Source organism: Urtica dioica, chromosome 2 (assembly GCF_054948205.1).
Source record: "Urtica dioica subsp. dioica isolate 48M chromosome 2, U.dioica_male_clone48M_v1_H2, whole genome shotgun sequence".
Classification (NCBI taxonomy): Eukaryota; Viridiplantae; Streptophyta; class Magnoliopsida; order Rosales; family Urticaceae; genus Urtica; species Urtica dioica.
Genome location: NC_142757.1, coordinates 45,049,248 through 45,070,182, shown reverse-complemented (window position 1 = coordinate 45,070,182; position 20,935 = coordinate 45,049,248). Strand labels below are relative to the sequence as shown.

General features: G+C 37.2%; 2 protein-coding genes and 2 pseudogenes across 2 annotated transcripts; 1 reads left to right on the top strand and 3 right to left on the bottom strand.

The window, feature by feature from the left end:
• Positions 1-1,284: 1,284 nt before the first annotated feature.
• LOC149404953 (expansin-like B1) lies at positions 1,285-3,387 on the top strand. The gene is made up of 5 exons (XM_089607237.1): positions 1,285-1,618; positions 1,716-1,822; positions 2,391-2,572; positions 2,682-2,814; positions 2,926-3,387. Exons 1-5 carry the CDS (start codon positions 1,474-1,476, stop codon positions 3,127-3,129), a joined length of 771 nt encoding a protein of 256 aa, XP_089463363.1. The 5' UTR covers positions 1,285-1,473; the 3' UTR covers positions 3,130-3,387.
• A 497-nt stretch (positions 3,388-3,884) lies between these two features.
• On the bottom strand, positions 3,885-5,859 carry LOC149404952 (pentatricopeptide repeat-containing protein At4g18840 pseudogene; annotated as a pseudogene).
• Positions 5,860-6,172: 313 nt separating this feature from the next.
• On the bottom strand, positions 6,173-9,504 carry LOC149404951 (pre-mRNA-splicing factor of RES complex protein). The gene is made up of 9 exons (XM_089606932.1): positions 9,154-9,504; positions 8,503-9,054; positions 8,284-8,416; positions 8,107-8,174; positions 7,953-8,014; positions 7,338-7,441; positions 6,870-6,942; positions 6,590-6,770; positions 6,173-6,459 (listed from the first exon to the last, which is right to left on the bottom strand). The coding sequence occupies exons 1-9, from the start codon at positions 9,377-9,379 to the stop codon at positions 6,374-6,376; spliced, it is 1,485 nt and encodes a 494-aa protein (XP_089463058.1). The 5' UTR covers positions 9,380-9,504; the 3' UTR covers positions 6,173-6,373.
• A 771-nt stretch (positions 9,505-10,275) lies between these two features.
• Positions 10,276-11,408, bottom strand: LOC149404950 (protein trichome birefringence pseudogene; annotated as a pseudogene).
• Between the last annotated feature and the right edge of the window lie 9,527 nt (positions 11,409-20,935).

The window sequence follows — 20,935 nt, the reverse complement described above, 5'->3', positions numbered from 1 at the left end:
TCTTCGACTTGGTTAAGAAAAAATGTTATGAGTTAGAGGCCGTTTTTATCTTAAGAGGACCTTATCAACTTCCGGTTTGAATCTCTTTGGACGCAACAATTTGAACAACTTCTCTCAGTCCATAGCGTCAGGGCCTCGAGTTTTAGTCGGATTTAACGCAGACATCATGGTTATAAATAAAAATTTGATACATATTTGTGGAACATTTCTAACATAGGAATATAAATATTCAATATTGAAAGAATGTATTGTCAAACTCTTTCGTGAATAAATCCGTCAAAACTCACAAAGGAAGAACTTGCATCGTGAGTTTTGACAGATTTATTTACGAAAGAGTTTGACGATAAATTTTCTTTCAATATTGAATAAATAAATCTGTCAAAACCCAAAACTCTTTCGTAAAGTACTTTTGTGTAAGCGATATACATATACACACTTGATTCTTAAAGAATATAGACAGCAGTTTAAAATATAATGGAGAAGGGTTGGTTTGAAGTTTTAATAGATGATGTTCGGAAAAAAAATGTAAAAAACATTAAACAGTGTCTGCGTCATTTTTTGTATGTAATGATGACGACACTTTTGCTTATAATATTATGCGCTTTTCTCTTTTTGGCCTCGAATTGCTGTCTCTTGATATTGTCTTTTCTTTTTCTTTTTATTTAAAATGATTTTATTTTTGGAAGAGAACTAAAACCTGGGGGGTTATATACTTTATAATTTCTCAATGATATCTTGCGCAACCAATGTCTATCACTTGTGTTGCTTCCTTTGTACTTTCCTTCTTAAAAAGGAATAAAAAAAAAAATCACAGCCCATGTGATTATAATAGAAGAAAAAAAATCACAGTGGGAAAGTCAGCAAATATGCCAACAAATGAGATTCTCATCAGTGCATAAGAACCTAACTTATATTTCCGTGTCAAACATTTAAAAATTCAATCTTTGATTTTTTTTAGTCTTGGATATATAATACCTGTAACGCCCACACAATATGCTTTTTTGACGTTGGCAGCGATAACAACTTCCAGTAGTGTGCAATCAAAACAGTGAAATGCAGACAAATATATCTATTAATTTACATAGGATTTCAAATAACAAAATATTTCTTTCTCAGAAAGTGACTCGGTTTGGTTAGCCACAAAAGTTCACGCTACAAAAAAATACAGTTTGAATTATGATATATATATGTATATTTGTCAACTCACTATACTAAAGAAACCTCCAACAAAGGCAAGAGAAAAATGCTGGTCAAATTTGGATTCTACATTAATTCGAAAACGAGGAAGTCAACGAAAATAGCCACGGAGTTTCACAACCGGAAAGTCTTAAACATTGGCAAGAAATAAGGCTCTCTTGGTTCACTATAAATATTGGAATCATCTTGCAAGCTTTGAATATCCATACAAACAAACAAACAAACAAACAAACACGGCCTTCATTTTTGTTTCATCTCCTAAAAGACTCACAAATAATGGCATCTTCTCTTACCTCGCTCTCTTCCCTCTTCGCGGTCTTTCTTGTAATGCAAGTTAGGGCATACGCTGAAATGTGCAGCGACTGCTTTGTCCCATCTCGAGCAGCTTACTATCCGAATTCTGAAGAGCTGGGAACAGACAGTAAGAAGCAAACATGTTAACACAAACACATATATATACATATAGATATATACACATATAGACTAACAAACCCTTTCGTATTTTGTTAACTGTATAGGAGGAAGGTGTGGCTACGGATCGTTTGGAGCGACGATCAACGGTGGAGATGTTGCGGCAGCTTCCGATCTCTACCAGGACGGAGTTGGCTGCGGTGCTTGTTACCAGGTCAGTGTTACTAAATAAATAATAAACTAAACTACAGTTTCATTTTCAAACTATATACTAGACCATTTTCAACGATTAGGAAAATCAGAGACTGGAAATAAGTAATAAATCAAACTGTTTTAGACAGCTCCGGTTTGGTCTGGTTTTATGCATTTTTTTCTTAATAATTCTAACTAGGAAAATAATATCTAAAATAATTCAATTATCTTAATCCTCAACATTAAACATGCTATCAATCAACTTGTCCAACTCAATCTATAAAGTTTAAATGTAATAACAATTCGAGAAGGAAAAAAAAAGTTTAAAAGTTTTGGAACTAGTCTGGTCCGGCCTAATAAACATCGGTTTCAATATTTAAAACCAGACCCAACCGTTTGGGACGAGTTTAAAAAATCAGACCAGAGCTAGTTAGCAGAATCCCGTTCCAGAATGAACCAGTGGTCTAGTCCGATCGTGTCCGTTTTACGATTTTTTCCGTTTTTTTTTTTCACACCAACCTTAGATATCATGGGAAGAATATGACTTTGTTTGATGCGTAATGTAAATTTTTTTTTTTTTTGTCCCTTAGGTCCGGTGCACAAACACGGGCTATTGCTCGGACAAAGGAGTGACAGTGGTTATAACAGACCAAGGCTCGAGTGACCGAACAGATTTTATCATGAGCAAGCGAGCTTTTAGTCGCATGGCTCAAACCACAGACTCATCGGCCTCTCTCTTATCGCTCGGAGTAGTCGACATCGAATATAAACGGTACACTTAACACCTCACTTTTACACTACGCAAATTCTATCAAACTTCAAATCTGACTTTAAATTTTTTTTTTTTTTTTTTTTTTTACTATTTCGCATTCCACGAACAGGGTTTCGTGCAGTTACCCGAGCAAGAACATCACGATCAAAATAGACGAAAGCAGTGACTTCCCTTACTACTTGGCCTTTGTGATTTGGCATCAACAAGGGAAGAGAGACATCACTGTTGTTCAGCTCTGCGAGGTAAACGCATCCGCTTTCTGTAAATAGAGAAAGATTAGTTTTATTTATGTCATAATAGTACCTAAATGAAGTAATGACGAAAAGTGAATGATAAAAAATAATTATTTGCAGACTCAGAACTTTGTGTGCAAGCTTTTGGATCGGAGTTATGGGTCGGTGTGGACAACAAGTTCGCCTCTGAGCGGGCCTCTGCAGATTAGGATGCTATTGAGCGACGGCGAAGGAGACGAGTCTTGGGTTATTCCCGTTAATAACATACCACAAGACTGGAAAGCCGGGGAAATTTACGATACCGGAGTTCAAGTGGATTCGTAATTGCATTTCTTCGTGGATTTTAGCTTTGTAATTGGCTTCATTTTATTAATTATTTTATTGCTTATCTTCTTTGCAAAGGGTTGTGGTGTGCTTCAATAAGATAGGGCAAGTGAAAAGTCCTGAATGTAATTGTTTCATTGCAAGATTAATAAAGCTAATAATAAAAAGAAAAATTCCAGGATTATTTGAAGTTAAATGATTATCTGAATTTCTGATCGTCACAGAGACAAAGCTCAAAGAAATAGTGAGAACTCTTGATTTCTCTCGACTCGAAAAATCCAGGATTCCAATTGAAGTCCTTCAAAATTGCAGAGCTTGAAGAAAATTATCAAACTAATTAAACAGTATAGGAGATAAAAAATTTGGGATAAATTGAGTGATGTAACATATTTTCTATAAACACGACTCGAGATTCAAGGTTAGGCCACAATACCGTCTCCGCTTTTCCACTTGGACGTAAAAATAAAATAATTATTTTTACGCGTGACAATGCAGTTCGGCAGACCAACGAATTGCTGCACGGCCTGCGAAATCGAATAACTCCTCTTCCGTGAACTACGGTCACAAAATTGTTAATCCAAGTACATATTCACACTCGAACGCCGAGATGAACCGTTCTCCTTTTACGTCTTCCTTTACGCAAACCATTCTCACTCTTCATGGTTTGTCACGGTTCACAACAGCCGAGACGAACCCGCAGTGCTTTCTTTTAATGACATCTTTATCTTCTCTTGTGTTAAAAAAAAAAAAAAAAAAAAAAAAAAACCAACGGTCTTACACTACTCAAGTCCAATTCCCTAATTTCAATTGACTACCCATCTCGTTCAACATCGAGTACACCACGCTTTGAGTCCCACATTGGCCGAGATGAACCGCGGCGCTTTTCCCTTCTTCTTTACGCAAACAATTCTCTCTCAGCATCTTCCTCACTTTCTCGACCCGGTCCCACTTCCCTTGCGAAGCGTATACGTTGGACAACATCACGTACGGCCCGATATCGCGCGGCCTCATCTGAATCAGCCGCTTGGCCACGATCTCCCCGAGCCTCGAGTTCGATTCAGCCCTGCAAGCGCACAGAAGAGACCCCCAAATCGCGGGGCCCGCCTCCATCGGCATCTTCTTTATGAGCTCCTCCGAGTCTTCCACCAAACCCGCCCGGGAAAGTATATCGACCATACACCCGTAGTGCTCGACTCTCGGCTCGATCCCGTACCGCCGTTTCATGAGGTCGAAGAACCACCAGCCTTCTAGAACCATCCCCGAGTGCCCGCACGCGGATAGAACACAGACGAAAGTCGCTTCGTTCGGGAGAAAACCCTTTTCTTCCATCTCGAAGAACGTCCCGAGGGCTTTTTCCCCGTCCCCGTGTACTCCGTACCCTGCGATCATGGAGTTCCACGACACCACGGTCTTGTCGGGAATCTCGTCGAAGACCCTCCGAGCCGTTTCTATCTCCCCGCATTTCGCGTACATCGTGAGGAGAGAGGTCGAGAGTAAGGCGTCGGGTTTAATCTTGCTCGACTCGATGTAGGAGTGGACCCACTTGCCTCTGTCGAGCCTCGAGAAGTTCGCGCAGGCGCTGAGGACGCTCACGAGAGTCGCTCCGTTCGGTTTCGCCTCTCGCGACTCCAACATCTTGTCGAATAAAACTAGACACTCGTTGTAGTCCTTGATTCTCACGAAGAGAGCCAAGATCGTGTTCCACGAGGTTATGCTGCGCGGTCGGGGACTTTTTTCGAACGTCTTAACGGCATCGATGATATTCGCGGTCCTCGCGTACCCGTCGATCATAGTGTTCCACGTAACTACGTCCTTCTCGGGCATAAGATCAAACAATAATTTCGCGGCTTTCATGAATCCGGTCTCCACATACCCCGAGATCAAAGTGTTCCAAGTGAACAAGTCTCTGTCCGGCATTTCCTCAAACAGCTTCCGGGCATTTCGCATATCCCCGTTCTTCACGTACACATGAATCATTGAGTTCCAACTGACCAAATCCCAATCAGGCATTTCATCGAACACCCCTCGGGCATCATCAACGCTACCGCAAACCGAGTACATACGTATCAACGAGTTCCGAACAAACGAATCGGACCCGAACCCAGATTTCACAACCCTCGAATGAGTCTTTTTCCCTTCCCTGACATCACCGATCTCAGCGCAAGCCTTGAACAGAATGGGAAAAGTGAAGTGATTCGGAACCACGAGCTTCTCAGCCACACACTCTTCGTGAAAGAACCTCAGAGCGGAATTGGGATCGTTCGAGTCCACGAAGCCTCTCATGACAAGATTGCAGAGAAGCGCGTCGGGCCTCTCGATCCGACCGAACACGTGTACGGCTCTGGAGAGAGTCCGGGGATCGGAGGAGAGCTTCTTGACGACCCTGCTGGCGGTGAGGGAGTTTTGGAAGATACCCGAGACTATGAGCTGAGAGGTGACTCGGTCGAGGTCTCCGAGGGAACTGCAAGAGTCAACGGCTCGGAGGAGAGGGTGGTTTTGCTTGAGGACGACTTGGCCTAGATCGTTGAGCTCGATGGGTTCGTCTTTTTCGCGCCATATTCTCGGTGCTGCTTCGGAGATGTCTTTGCGTGCGTTGAGACGTTTTTGGAGGGCCGTTGAAGATAGACCGGGAAAGGATTTCGAGGGTTTTAGACGGAGTGACATTTCTGAGAGAGGAAAGGGTTTAAGAGGTTGTGGTTTGTGGCTTTCACTTTGGGTCTGTGAGTGAGAGAGTGAAGAGACCATAGATAGCTCTCTGTATTTGACCGTTGGAGCTTTTCTTTCTTGTGCTGTAAATTTGCAGTTGCAACAAGAAATAATAATATTCATTGATTTTTGGTTCTCTGCATTCATTCATTTGGGTTCATTAAAATTTCGGTCTTTATTTTTTGTTAAAGTTTGAAGGTCTTCTTCAAATCCCTTAGCTCAACCGTTTAAAATAAGAACGCGACAGCTTTGGCTAATCATATACACAGTTTAATAATGACCCGTCAGACGATAATATTATTTGAGCATAAATTATTATGCTCTACTTTGCATGTAATACACGCAACCATTTCTCTAGCTCTATTAATGAGAACAAGTGAATGCATTTTTTACATTTCATATTGAAGAAACTCACGTCACAAAAAAAAAATCTACATATTGCCGAGCTAATGAACGGAAACTCTTTTGGTTTACTTGCACAACAAGTCATGAACCCCAGGACAAGAGATTTATGGTTCTTAGGAGGAACACACCAACATCACATGTCAGCGACAGACCAGAGATAAGCTTCTCTTTCGGTAGCTTGCTTCTCGTTCGTCCGTTTGAATGATTCCTTCTCAAAACCTACAAGACCCATAAAAATGCATTTAACAAAATTTCATGTTTAGGATACATTTTACTACGCCCACGAATAAAAACAACACCCAAACCGAAAATCATAAAAATAAAATAACGGGCAGTGAAGAAAACTTACCGTTACTGCGATCAACACCGTCCCAGTGTCTCCCAGGCTTGATGCCATAACGGTTTGGTGCGGCGTCCATTCCTCTCTTCAACCAGCTGTGGTTCGGGATATCCTGAGGAATGATGAATCCCGATTCCTTCATCTTTTCGTTTTCGCCCAAATTGGGAAGAACAAGTTCGGATTGCTTCTTCTGAAAGAAAAACGATAAAGCGAAACGGACCCGAATCAGTATTCGAAACATTTTGTAGCTTTATTGAGAGCAAATTCTATAGAGAGTGAGAATGTGTACCTTCACCAGATGTGCCATTGGATCTCCCCATCTGACAGCGTCTTTCAACGTCCGGTCAAGCTCGGGATCGTCTCTGCAAAGAGGATGCATCGAATGAGAATGTTTGTACTTCCAAAAAGATAATACCGATCTAATGTATAATCCATATATTTTTTTAAATGACATAGATAAAAAGCATGGTTGATTAAGCTTTCACATGTCAGTTGATAAAAAGAAATTTGGGGGCATAAATCAAAGTCGATTTACTTTTTTTTTTACACTAAACATCGTCCAAATCCGTAGTAAATCAAAATAGATTTGCAGTGACTAAAGAAATGATTTCATGATAAAAGTATGTAATAGAAGGCCTGTATTTCGTAACATGGTAATAAAATACAATAAGTATAGCTATCTCTAAAAATCTAGAACACACACACACACAAAACAGGAAAGACTCAGAATACGAAAGGAATAAAAAAATGTACCAACCTCGTTCTAGCAAATGGTTTATCCTTCTCAAGTTCTAACTCTTGCATCTTAGCCTCGGCTTCCCATTTTTGAGCCAAACCCTTGCCCCATTCCAACTTTATCTCCTGAAAAATTTATTTATACAAATTTACCAACGTGTCAAAATGGATGAAAACAATATGAGTGGGAGAGACTAAATGTATTATTCATAAAAATAAAAGAGGATGAGGAATCCTCAAAAAAGTAAACCAGCGTACAAGACCAGTCCGAATTTAAACAATCTTTAGACTCATCAACCCCATGGCATAAACTAAGGGACACAAACAGTCGATGAAAACAAAATGTGTGGCTTTTTAAGTTCACAACCCGTTGTAAAACACAAGATATCAAAGTAAAACAAATACCCTACGGTTTCACTAGACAATTAATCTATTCCCCCCCCCCCCCCCCCCCCCCCCCCCCCCCATGAACCTCAAGCCATGAAGCAAAAGAGCATTCAATATTAATACAAATCCAGTACATCTTATATATTAATCACATGCATGACTTCACAAGATGGATCAGCACACTAAGAATAAATATTTAGCTGCAAACTAGAAATCAGGCTTTTCCTAAACTAACTAAACTGAAACATACCTTGGGCTTTTCCTTGACCTTTTGTCGTGATTTCACAAACTCCTCCTTCGATATTCGTTCCCCTGAAACATTCACAGAAATGTGAGACATGGATTAAGTACAATAAACGAATGTCTTCACTAACTCATTGAGAGGAGAAGAAAAATCTGCGGACCTTTCATTTTATCACGATATACAGGCTCTGCGTTCCGGCCGCTAATAGAGGGATCCATGTCTCGGAACCTACATCACGGATTCAACGTAAAGCCAAATTAATTTCACGAGCTACGTTTTGATCAAATATAAAGAGAAAACAAAATAAATAAATAAATTGGGACTGAAAATCATCTACCTTATCATATCCTCCTTCTTGGTTTTCGAGATTTCGTCCCTCATTTCTCGACCGGTGATCAACCCAGTTTTCCGCTGCACTTTAGTAACCGGAATAGATTCTTCCTTTTGGGTCCTCCTCGGCGGAGAAAGATCTGAAACCAAACGTACACACCAAATGAATTACGAATCGGTCACGATAATAAAGAGCATTACAATTCAAGAGTCCATAAGTCCATACCATCATCAGCTCTTCTACTTTTCCTCGGGGGTGAAAGATCCGAGCCGTTCCCCGGCGGAGAGTCGCGCCACCGGCTCTGACGCTTCCGCGGCGGTGACAGGTCAGCGTTTTCCTCTCCGCGTCCCGGCGAGGGCGTGTCATTCCGGGACCTTCCCCGGCGTCGCGGCGACAAATCTCCGGCGGGACTTCCTCGCTCCGGCGAAGGTGTGTCGTTCCGGGACCTTCCCCGGCGAGGCGGCGACAAATCTCCGGCGGGCCTTCCTCGCTCCAGCGAGGGCGTGTCGTTCCGGGACCTTCCCCGGCGAGGTGGCGACAAATCTCCGGCGGGCCTTCCTTGCTCCGGCGAAGGCGGGTCGTTCCGGGACCTTCCCCGGCGAGGAGGCGATAAATCGGAGTTCGGATTTCCCGAAGTCTGAGGAGGGTTTGAAGAGAGCGAAACCCAGCCACTCCCATCCTCAGACACATCATGATAAGCGCGCTTAGCCCTAATCTCCTCAAGCCTCCTCATTCTCTTGACCTCGATGTCTTCATCGACTTGTGGCATCTCTTCCTCTTAACACAAAGAGCACAACAGATTAATTCAATTTCAGCGATATATATATATATATATATATATATATATATATATATATATATAATTAAATTACTGACCATCGGAATCGTTGTCTCTCTCTTCCTCGATGACGACGGGTTTCTGCCAAACGGGGTCTTCGTTTATGACAAGAACGCCAGTCGGGACTGGCTTGGCGTTTGCTTTCTTCTTCTTCTTCTTGCCCTTCTTTTTCAATTCGTCTTCGGTGCTGTTGCTCTCGTACCGCTTCAAGTAATCCTTGAGGGACTTCGATCCCGAACCCGAACCCGAACCCGAAGCCGCCATTTTTTTATTCCACTCCGACGGTGAAGAAGTTCCGATGATCCACAGGAAAGCGAGCAACCCTAATTTCTTATTTGCGGTGGTTGAAAGGGAACGTGATTAAAAGTAATCGGATTCCCGGAGTCGAAGATTATAGTGTTTGATTTTAAAATTGATATTTTAAGAAGATTTATGAAAATGTTACATTACCTGTTTGGTTTCATAAAAGTAAAATAATGTTTAATAAAAATTATAAATAATAATTTTTTTATAAATAAATAAACATGAAAATAAAATAATCATTAGGCTTAATAAAAATATAAATAATTATGAAAGAATAAAAAAATAAAATAATATTATAAATATAAATTTCATCTAATTTTATTGTTCGATATATTTTTCAATTTCATCATAATAATTTTTATATGTTACTTATTAGATAATGTATACAATAAGTTTATGTTTTTTTTTTACTATTTAGATTTATGAGAGTCGAAGTTTTTTCCCTTCTCATACAATAAATGTGAGACGAAATAATATGAAATGAAAATTTATGGCATTTGTACTACAAAAACAAAATAACAATCAACACACAAATTTATCATACATAATTATTTAAAAAATATATATATTTTAAAATAAAGATAATTAAATAAAAATTTATTTTTAAAAGACTTATAGTACTAATACAAAATAATATTATATATATAATTTAACTAACAATAATAAATATAATATATTACATAGTTTAGTATGTAGGTAATATTTTCAAATAATATCATGTATAATATTTATAAGCGCGTATATAATATAATAAATAGAATTAATGACATTTTTAGTCCCTGGACTATGTCGTGTGTAACAACTTGGTCCTTCGACGAAAAAAGCTGTAGCATCGATACTTGGTGAATATGAGAAAATCACGATTGATCCTTCTGTCAAATTTATCGTCTATTTAGACAGAAATGTGCTGACGTGGCTTGATCGACTAGGGTAGTTACCATTTTGCCCATGTTTTAATGGTTTCCTCTTCTTTCATAGACCTTGCTTCGATCTTTCACCGAGTTCATCAGAATGCAAATCAGCGATTCCCACATGTTTCGATTCAGCGAATCGCCGACAAAGACCAGTCTCTTCCCTCTCAACATCTCCAACATCTTTTTTCCATCAAGTCTAATTAAATTTAAAACAAATAAATACACAAATTGCAGATTTCAGTAAAGCAAAAAAAAAAAAAAAAAAAAAAAATTAAAAATTAAAATCAGTTCAATTTAGGAAGGAAAAAAGAATTGATGGGTTTCCATTTAAACTTCTGAAAGTCCAAGTCAGGTCTTCCGTTAGCAACGCAGTTGAATTGTTCGTCGACTAGAGAACACGAACCAGGCTTGTAATACAAGCCATACGAATCATCTTTCACCCATTTACCATCGAAGAGATCACACTTCCTCAAGGACTCAATTGAATCGTCCCTGTTCGTCCCCTGCCCTGTCGACGCCCCTGTACTCGTTCCGCTGCTCTTCTTTTTCTCCGAATTTACTGCCGTATCTTTCGACACCGGAGTTTTCTCTGATTTCGGCGAATTAGACGTCTGGTTTTCCTGTTTCAGTTTCTCTGGCTTCAACTGCGCAGTTTGATTCGACTTTGAAGCTTTGCTCTCACTGGAACTGCTCAAGCTCTGCGTCTGATTCTTACTCGATTGGGAATTCCCTGAACTACGAGTATCGGATCTAGAAGAATTCGATTCGCCGGGAACGAAACCTAAACCGGAAGAAGTAGAAGGAGAAGAGGAAGAACTCCCGTTCGGAAAAAGATAAGAAACAATCGAAGAGACTTGAGATCTGTAACCAGAAGAACCGCCATTGGCGAAGACGTTGGTGAGCCACGGCGCGGCGGCGTTGGACGACGGACTAAAGGCGAAGAAGACGGTGACGAGGAGAGATGCGAACATGAAGCCATAGAGGAACGCCACCGTCCGGCGAGTCTTGTAGGCGGGGATTAGGCTCTTGAAGTCGGAGACGCTCACCGATACGGCGTGCTTCGCCGAGTCCGCCATTAACGAGTCCTCTCAGAGCTTCAAAATTAAGGTTAGGGTTTCGATCTCGATGATCACAAAGAAGAAGAAGAAGAAGAAGAAGACTGGTTTTCACTACCAGTTCTAGAGAGAGGGTTTAGAGAGACAGAGAGAGACTCGCAGTAGACGAGGACGTTTGTCACGGAGCGAATATTTTATAAAAGAAGAGGAAACCATTAAAACATGGGCAAAATGGTAACTACCCTAGTCGATCAAGCCACGTCAGCACATTTCTGTCTAAATAGACGATAAATTTGACAGAAGGATCAATCGTGATTTTCTCACATTCACCAGGTATCGATGCTACAACTTTTTTCGCCGAAGGACCAAGTTGTTACACACGACATAGTCCAGGGACTAAAAATGTCATTAATTCTAATAAATATTATTTATACGTTAGTATCGTATATCATAATATATATATGGATAAATTACAAGAATACCCCCTGTATTCAGGGGTCGGTAACGAACTGCCCCCTGAACTCGAGATTTCCACAAAAACTGTCATGAACTATTGTTTTGCTGCGGCGTTACCCCTTCCGTCAAATTTATTTTAACTCTGTTAAAATTTTGGTGACGTGGATATCAAATGTGATTTAAAACATGTTTAATTATCAAATTACCCTCAATTATTATTATTATTATTATTATTATTATTATTATTAAATTAACCATTTATTTATAAAATTGAAAAAAAAAATTATTCAACTTCCTCTTCTTCTCTCCCCGTGTTCAATTTTGTTTCCACTCAACCTTTGTCATTCGTTTGCTTATTCTGAAGCAACACAACCAAAACGAAACCATGGACGAGCTCCGATAGTCTTCTTCCCATGAACTCCAACTATTGGCTTCATGAAATCCACGGACTGTGATTTCTTCTTCTTCTTCTTCATCGTCCGAAGCCCAGCCAAACGACATCCAAACGCGCTTCCTCAGAATCGCGTCGACCAAATCTATTCGCCGCCATTGATAAGTTCTTTCCTGGTGGGAAACGCCTCTGGCTTCTCCGTACAGCTCATGAACTCAAGAATCTCCGCCTCCAAAAAGAAATCGGACTCTTCGCCATTCCAATCTCTGCAACGACGAGCGAATCCGGACCAAGTCTTCTTGTTTCCGTTGGTACATTAATTAATGTCGTGAAACCCTAGCCGAGAAGATTGGGTCTTGTTCTTTTCCCTCGCGCCTGCTAAACCCGGTGGCACAAACCACCGCTCATTTCTCCTTCCCCGAGGCCTCGCCGCGGCAGAGAGTATAAAACCAAGGATGTGGATGAGAGCTCAGAGCTGGTAACGAGCTAAGCATGATGGCTCGGACATTTCTTCGAACAGTTGGTGGAGTTTGCGTGAATGAATTAAGGTATAACTTCGGGGAGAGAGAGAGAGAGAATCAAATAATAAAAAAATTGATCCCTTCCCAATCCAACCCATCGCCCCCAAGAATCCCCTACCTGTCCATCACCCCTGCCGTGGTCCGCCGTGTGCTCGAGAAGTGCGGCTAAGTCCGCCGCGAAATCCCCAATCATCGGAGCCCATTGGGATTGGAAACGTCGCCGCGGCTCAGGAAGTCGTATGGTGCGCTTTGCCCAAAAGCTGCCTGGGCAACCCCGAAAAAGCTCTGGAATTCGGACTCGCTGGCACAGCGACAACGAGGAATGGCTCGAGGCGGTCAAGGCCGAAGGAGGAGAAAAAGGCGGGCTTTTTGACCCCAAGGCATGGGACTACAAGCCCGCTCCGGCAAGGAAGAATTTTGTGGAGACGTCAGTGAAGAAGTAGAAGAAATAGGAAATCTGGGATTTTGAGCTTGAGGGAGATTATTCAGATCCACTTTTTTTGTTTTTTTTTATTTCTTAAATAAAATAAAGATTTGATTTAGGTTTATATATTTAAATATTTAATTAATATTTGAATTAATAATAATAAAAAGAAATTGAAATAATAGAGGGTATTTTTGATAATTTCATATAATTTAAGTCACATATGACATCCACGTCATAAATTTTTTAACAGAGTTAGTAAAAATTTGACGTAAGGGGCAAAAGTCGAGAAAAACTAGAGTCCAGAGTAATTTTTGTGGTTTTTTCAAGTTGAGGGGGCAATTTGTTACCGAGTCCAGAGTTGAGGGGGATTTCTTGTAATTTATCACATATATATATATATATATATATATATATATATATATATATCCACGTATATCATATATTATATGATATATACATATAACTATGTATATAATATAATATCATATAATATACATAAAATAGGACGTTGTAGATTTGTAACCAAAATTAAACTATAAAATTTGGGTGTAGGCAACGTTTGCAAACGTTTAGGAAAATAGTCAACGACAATTATATTTGACTTAAATATCCTTATATTAAACATATTATAATTAACAAAAAAAAATGTAAATAATTTAAAAATTCGATAATTAATATACCAATAGTGAACTCCGGCGAAATTCTACAATAGTAGACATGAAATTTCATCCAATACAATGGGTCTATTTTTGAAGCTCTCCTCGCCACGAGTCTGTAGGATTTGGAATCACCCAATTTTTAGTTCATATGAGGAAGATATGGATTTTTGAAGTTTTGATGAAAAAAAAACTGTATGAGAGAGAAAGAGTGACGAATCACTGTAGCAAAAAAAAAAAAATCGGTTGGAATGATTAAATGAAAGTTTTAAATGGCTTATTTAAGTGACACGTCATCATGTTTTACGTGGTTCCAAACTCCAAACTGGTAATGCTAGGTTCATCGAAAATAGTGAAGTCGGTGGGAGTTTGGAACCACGTAATACGGAAATCCAAGAAGTTAGAGTGCAAGTACATTTGCCTCTACCTTCTTCTCAAGTTGTTGTTCATGTTGTCCATGATAATTATTTGCAAGAACAACAAATTAACGACCAAGCACCACTGAATGATGTCGTACAAAATTGAACCTATCATAGATGAACCACATGAAGTCGCATTAAGAAGATCTGTAAGAGAACGATATGTTTTACAGATACGGAATTTAGCCTTCCTGAAAGTAGGTCAATGTTCACTCACCTAAGGGTTGATTCTAGAACCGATTGGTTGTGCACACTTTCGTAGTAAGTACGTACGAAAGAATCTTTCGCTAGCGAAGCAACGGGGCTTAGGGCTCATATGTATCAAGAAAGGTATAATGGAGTAATTGACTTTTTCTCGATACGGGTTGAACCTGAAGGATTTTGATCATGAACTGACTATATCAGTGGACGGTCTTACGATGAATAAATTATAATTCTAGTAATAAGAAGAGTGCATTTTTGTATTATTTTGTGGAGTATCCCCAAGATTGACGAATCGATTGAAAAAGATAAATGACTGTTTCGTCTTTTTAATCGGATTTGTGTGAGCTTTTGTACTAGGTCCATAGTCCCTGATTCGGCTTTGATAAAGATGGATAAAAACTCTCTAGTAATAATGAAGATATTTATTATTACAGTCTCACAGATGTAAAATGTATTTGCAGCATTCATTCGAAAATTTGTGTATTTGCTGAATTAAATATTTATTGTGGAATTAATTATTTATTATTGGATCGAGTAAATAATTAATTGAATTTTAAGTTGGGCATTATGGACACTGTATAATTCGAAAAAATTCTTTGGCCCTTGACCTTATGGTAGGCGACTACTATGAGTATTAATTACCCAATATTCTTTCTTTAATTAGTTACTAGATTTATGGAAAAGAAATCAGGTAACTAAATAAATAAGAGAGACAATAATAATGGTTGATATATTCCCTCTCCATTAAATAAGAAAATAAGATATTGTCTTTTATTCTCTCTCATAATTAATTTCCTAATATCTAGGAGAATAATAATTGTAGATATATTATCTTCATTAAACAAGGAATAAGATATTGTCATCATTATTTTCAAATATCTAAATTCCTTAAATAAATGAGAAAAATAAGGAAATATATTATCTTAGATTTTGATTTGGTGGTTGAGAGAAAAAGTAGGATTTGTAGTCAAGATCCAATGGTTCATGCTTAACTAGAAAATAGGAAAGAATATAGGAGAATAAAATATCTATATGAGCTTCGTAGAATATCTCAATTCTACCACTATAAATACGGGTCAAGCAGAACACAATACATACAACAAGAGAAGAAGCCAAAAATTCGTGTCACATCACTGAGGTGTGGCCGAATTTCTTCTCTCTCCTTCTCCCTCGGAATTCATGTTTCCGTTCCCAAAAACACGACACAATCTGAATCTCTAAATCCGAGTCCTTGTGAGATAACGAGCCCACACTTTCTTCTTATTCCATCCGGAGATTACATGTCGAAAGATTACGGTATCATCTCCAGAGATCCAAACGACGAGAGTCCTGTCGTCATTCCCGAATAAGTGAAGAGATCGAAGCTACAGCTAGAAGATCGAGTTATTAGAGCTCAGAACGGGATCTTGAAGAACTCGATTGAAGTGTCAGTAGCAGATTGCTAAACATGTAAGTAATCTGAAAACTCATCTTTTAATCGGTTGTTTGAATCACTCTCTCAAATCTAGCTCTATTCTATTCAAATTTGCAAATCTAGATCTAGTTTATATAATCTTAGCGTAATTATTTATTTTCCGTAACTGTTATAGGGATATCAAATTCGCAACAACATGGACCTGTAAAACAGATTAGTAATTAGGAAAATTAATTCAAATTCTCATGGTTATTTAACCATATATATTCTTTTTTTTTTTATCTTTGATATAATTTGTTAAAATATGATCCAGCAGAATCAGAGCCAGAGAAAGAACACGACCCTCCTGATTTGGAATTGAGAGTCAATCATCTCTGCAATTACAACAACATGCGAGATTATAAGAATAAAAAAATTAATATATGTCATCTTTTAAACTGATTAAACTGATATTCGTTAAATATTGGTTAAAGAACAATGCCAAAAAAAAAAAAAAATCAACAGCCAGTTATACAAAACGATGAACATACAAATCAGATAATAAATTTGCATGTATTACAGAGTGTATGACATCAACACCTATGCAAGTTCCATCGTAAAGTAAAGTAGAAAGACATTTCAACAATTTGAACAGCTTCGAGTCAGCGAAAAAGCTCAGTTCATAATTTAATGAAAATCACAACTTGGTCTATTTGTACAAGCGATAAAGGCTAACTAAAATTATGACATTTCTTTAAATATAGGGAATTGATTTTCGGCCCGATTCACGATTCCAAACGATCCACTCACGTGTTGACACGTGGCAACAAACTGCCACGTGTCAACACGTGAGTGGATCGTTTGGAATCGTGAATCGGGCCGTAAAGCATTGCTCTTAAATATACATATTCAATAGAATCTATGGCTGAAGAAAAATAGGGTTCGAGCTTGAATCTCTTCAAAAGATCTTAGGCTTTGCTGCCTTTTTTAAAATGACATTGTACATATTTTAGCAAGTTGAACAAAACCTAATTCCTGTCTTTCCAAACTTGTAAAGCCAGTACGTACAAAAGCATTTTAAAGTAGACAACGATAGATCTTTTGGAGGTAGTCAAGGTCTTGAATTGAATCACTGAAAAAAAACCTAATAAAACACTAATATGAAATTCACACACATCATACTCATACTCATCAATATGGAAGATTTCCATGGGTTTGAAAGACTGCCATATTCTTACAATGGTATATAAATATAGCTGCAACTCTAATGCTATCAAAATTTGGTGCTATCAAAATTGGATAATAGCTAGACAAATCAGTACAACCAAGCAGGAACAATTAACTACTTTGTAAACCTCAAGTTTTAATTTGGATAATTAATTAAAATAGGGTAAACTAGCAACGTAGCCATTTTGAAACATGGTTTTTGGAATCTAGCCAACGTTTGGTAAATTTTGCAATCTAGCCATTTACTGAAATTTACGGATATAAAATACCTAATTTACCCTTTTTCTTATACTTACTTGATCAAAACACTAGCCCACGTTTGACCGGTTTGAATTGTATACAGCCAATTAATTTCAGATTTTTTCGCAATTTAATTGGATATTTAGCTAATTTAATAGGAGATTCGGTGATGTAATTAAAAGAGAAAATTTAATGCAATAAATGCACAAAAAATTTACCATAATTAACAGAAATTAACAAATCAGCGGAGATTAACAAAAATTTACAAACATTTACACTGTATTTGCTTACACGGCTATAATTTCACCAATTTAATTTCAGCTTTTTGAATTCATAATATGAGATTCGGTGATGTAATTAAAAGGGAAAGGAAATATTTATTTGATTGAATAAAGTCAAACAAGATAATGAATACACGTAATTATGATAAAATCTCGTTCAAAATTAGAAAATAAATTTGGAAAACAAAAATACCGTATTAAATGCGTATTACAGGAAAGGAAAGAAATCAGCTCTACCTGCACATATGTAAATTTACCATAATTAACAGAAATTAACAAAGCAACGGAGATTAACAAAAATTTACGAACATTTACACTGTATTTGCTTACACGGCTATAATGTTCATTAAAGAAAAAAACGCTCAATAACCAACTTTGCCAAATATAGAATTTTTTTTAAAAATTCGAAATATAAACCGAATATAACAAATTCGGCTACAAAACCAAGTTTCAAAACGTGGGCTAGTATTTTTGAAACCAAACCAAGGCTAATATAGTAAATACCATCTTACATAAATATGACACGTCATCAAATTTGGCTAGATTCGAAAATTAAACGAAACGTTGGCTATATTACAATTGCAACGTTTGATGTGGCTTAGATCGACTAATTTTTCATTAAAATATTCTTGTTTAAAAAATAATCATAAATATTCCTTGGATATTAACTAAATATTACAATAAATTTTTATTACAAATTTGATTTTTATTCCTCAGGCTCAATAATATGATTCTTTGATTTTTATTATTAGTTTGGAAGTTTAAAACTTTGAATATCATTCAAAGATGAGAGTTTGAGAATGAAATTTTTTGGTTCTTTAATCATATTTTAAGTTGTATTGATATATTATCACTTTCAAAAATGAGAGTTTGTGAATGAAATTATCTGGTTCTCTGCAAATTATCTGAGACGATTTAAATTGTTCTTTTTCAGGTTACATATTGCAGCACAGAGATCTGTACTTTTGTTCAGCTCCATAGCCCACCACGCTACTAAGAAACGACTTAGAATTCTTGACATGGCCGAAATTCATCAATGACTCTCTCTGTAAGCAAAAAAAATAAAAATAAAAAATTGATCTCTATGTGTTCAATGTATTGACTCTGTATAAATCTTATTCATATTTTGTTTTAAAAGATAATTTTTTTTACTGATATGTTTCCAAGTTACTGCAAAATATCCATTGACAATAATAAACAAGATGTATTTGATAGAATTTTCCTTATTAACCATAATTAAAATAAAAGGTTAACTTAAACAAACCATTTATTTTACGTTCAAATTTTCAAAATAATAAACCACTCAAACAAACAAATCAAATAAACTAATAAAAATAATTTAGTCATTAAAAATTTTCAAACCCCAGTACCAGTCAATTTGTTTAGACACACACTTTTAAGTGTGATTAATGTCGCATCCTCGCTAGGACAATTTGAGTTATTGACATCGGCTGACTTTTGGACACTTTTAGGCACACAAAAAATCGCGCCTAAAAATTACTAAATATGAAATACTGATGACGTGAATATCTGATACATTGGTTATTTGACTTCCAAAATTTCAAGTCCCATAAAATTCTAGGAAAATCATTTTTACACGGAAACAATAAGATCAATTAGCAAAAAAAAAAAAAAAAATTCAATACTTCAAATCCCAATTTTGAATGTTAATATATTTATAACAAGTTGATAAAGGTACATAAACAAAATTTGAATTAATTGTCGCATCATCAATTGGTTATTATGTAAAAATCTTGGAACCTTATTTAATTTGGGAGAAATGACACATATATAGCTTGTGTTTTAGTGAAATGTCGAGTTTCACATTTGGTTTTCAAAAATGTTGATTTCATAACATCTATTTAACTAAAACGATGAAATTATACCATAAAATAGACAATAGTGCCACAATTTTTTTTTTTAATTGAATTTTTATTGACTTTGCATTGACGTTGAGTATAATATTTAGAGTCGATTAGGAAAATATCCAGCTTAAACGTCTGACATTGCTAAATAGCTAATGTTTGATAAATTTTAAGTAAATAACCACTTTCAGACGCAAATCTTAGGTAAATATCTATTTTTATATACCAAATGTTGGCTATTTACTTAAGATTTACGTCTAAAAGTGGCTACTTACCTAAGATTTATCAAACGTTGGCTATTTAGCAATGTCAAATGTTTAAGTTGACTGTGTTTCTAATTTTTTTAATATTTATATGTAAACACCAATTATCTTTATTCATTCGCGCCATATATGTAATTTATTTAAAAACTAAAAAATAAACAACAATCTCTTAATCGTGAAGAACACAGAAAGAGACAAAGGAGTAAAAATCGACAGTTGATAGTTATTGAAATTACAGATTCAAACATAGAATCCATGATTTAGAGTTGCGATTCGAACATGGAATGAAGTCATCTCTTGGGAGATATGAATTTTTTTTATTTCAAAATTGGGAATTTAAAAGTTAGGGTACTGGTTTGGATTTGATTCAGTTTTTCTTATATAAAAGTTAATATCAATGAAATGAAAATTTATGACACTGTTATTGTCGGGGTCAAAAATCAATTTTCTAAAAATAAAAATAACAAAACCATTTAAGTTGGGCTTAGGTTTGACCAAAGCCCAACAACAGACCCAGTCCGGCTCTCAAGGACATATATGGACCCAGTTCGACTCCTGAAGCTCGGCCCAAGCCCAGTAAGGAGCCCAGTTCGCCACAGGAAAGACGAGCCGCCCGAGTTGACCCAGCGAGAGGAATCGGTCATGGTCAGATAGAAGACTCCGCCGTGAAGACCGGATCTGAGATAACTTCGACTAGCGACGTGGCAGAGCCGAACTGACGAACACGTGTCCACTTCAACGAACCAGTCTCGACTATAAATAGAAGCCGATATGTCAAATTATACACACGCAAGCTGATAATCTTACTTTCGATCTCTTATTTCTATATTCTCTGAGTTCGTCCTTGTTGAGTTCGGCACTCCACCATCTTCTAGTTTGTAATCTCTTCGGTTATTAACAAAAACTTTGAGCATTTATATTCGTTTCTGTCCATTTCTTTTGAATTTCCTTTGCTTCTTATACGACGTTTTCTGAAACCCATACTTATAATAAATCAAATATATATACTATATTATAATTTGAGATTGTTGAAATCGACATCAACAATTTGGCGCCGTCTGTGGGAAACTCAGAAAGGCTAACCTCGAAAGGAGCAAATTCGCAAGAAAAGTAATATCATGTCTTCCATCCCAACTCACTATGAAACGGGAGAGGAAATCCCTTCGGGGTTCAGGGCAATCCTGGATATGCTGAACAAAAAAATA

What these genes read in the sequence shown, in the direction of transcription:
- LOC149404953 (XM_089607237.1), top strand. Translation starts at nt 1,474, where the DNA reads ATGGCATCTTCTCTTACCTCGCTCTCTTCCCTCTTCGCGGTCTTTCTT. An exon ending in GCTGCGGTGCTTGTTACCAG is followed by an intron (nt 1,823 to 2,390) that starts GTCAGTGTTACT and finishes TTTGTCCCTTAG; the next exon opens with GTCCGGTGCACAAACACGGG. An exon ending in CTGTTGTTCAGCTCTGCGAG is followed by an intron (nt 2,815 to 2,925) that starts GTAAACGCATCC and finishes AATTATTTGCAG; the next exon opens with ACTCAGAACTTTGTGTGCAA.
- LOC149404951 (XM_089606932.1), bottom strand. Translation starts at nt 9,379, where the DNA reads ATGGCGGCTTCGGGTTCGGGTTCGGGTTCGGGATCGAAGTCCCTCAAG. An exon ending in AGGTCAAGGAAAAGCCCAAG is followed by an intron (nt 7,442 to 7,952) that starts GTATGTTTCAGT and finishes TAAATTTTTCAG; the next exon opens with GAGATAAAGTTGGAATGGGG. An exon ending in AAACCATTTGCTAGAACGAG is followed by an intron (nt 6,943 to 7,337) that starts GTTGGTACATTT and finishes TCCTCTTTGCAG; the next exon opens with AGACGATCCCGAGCTTGACC.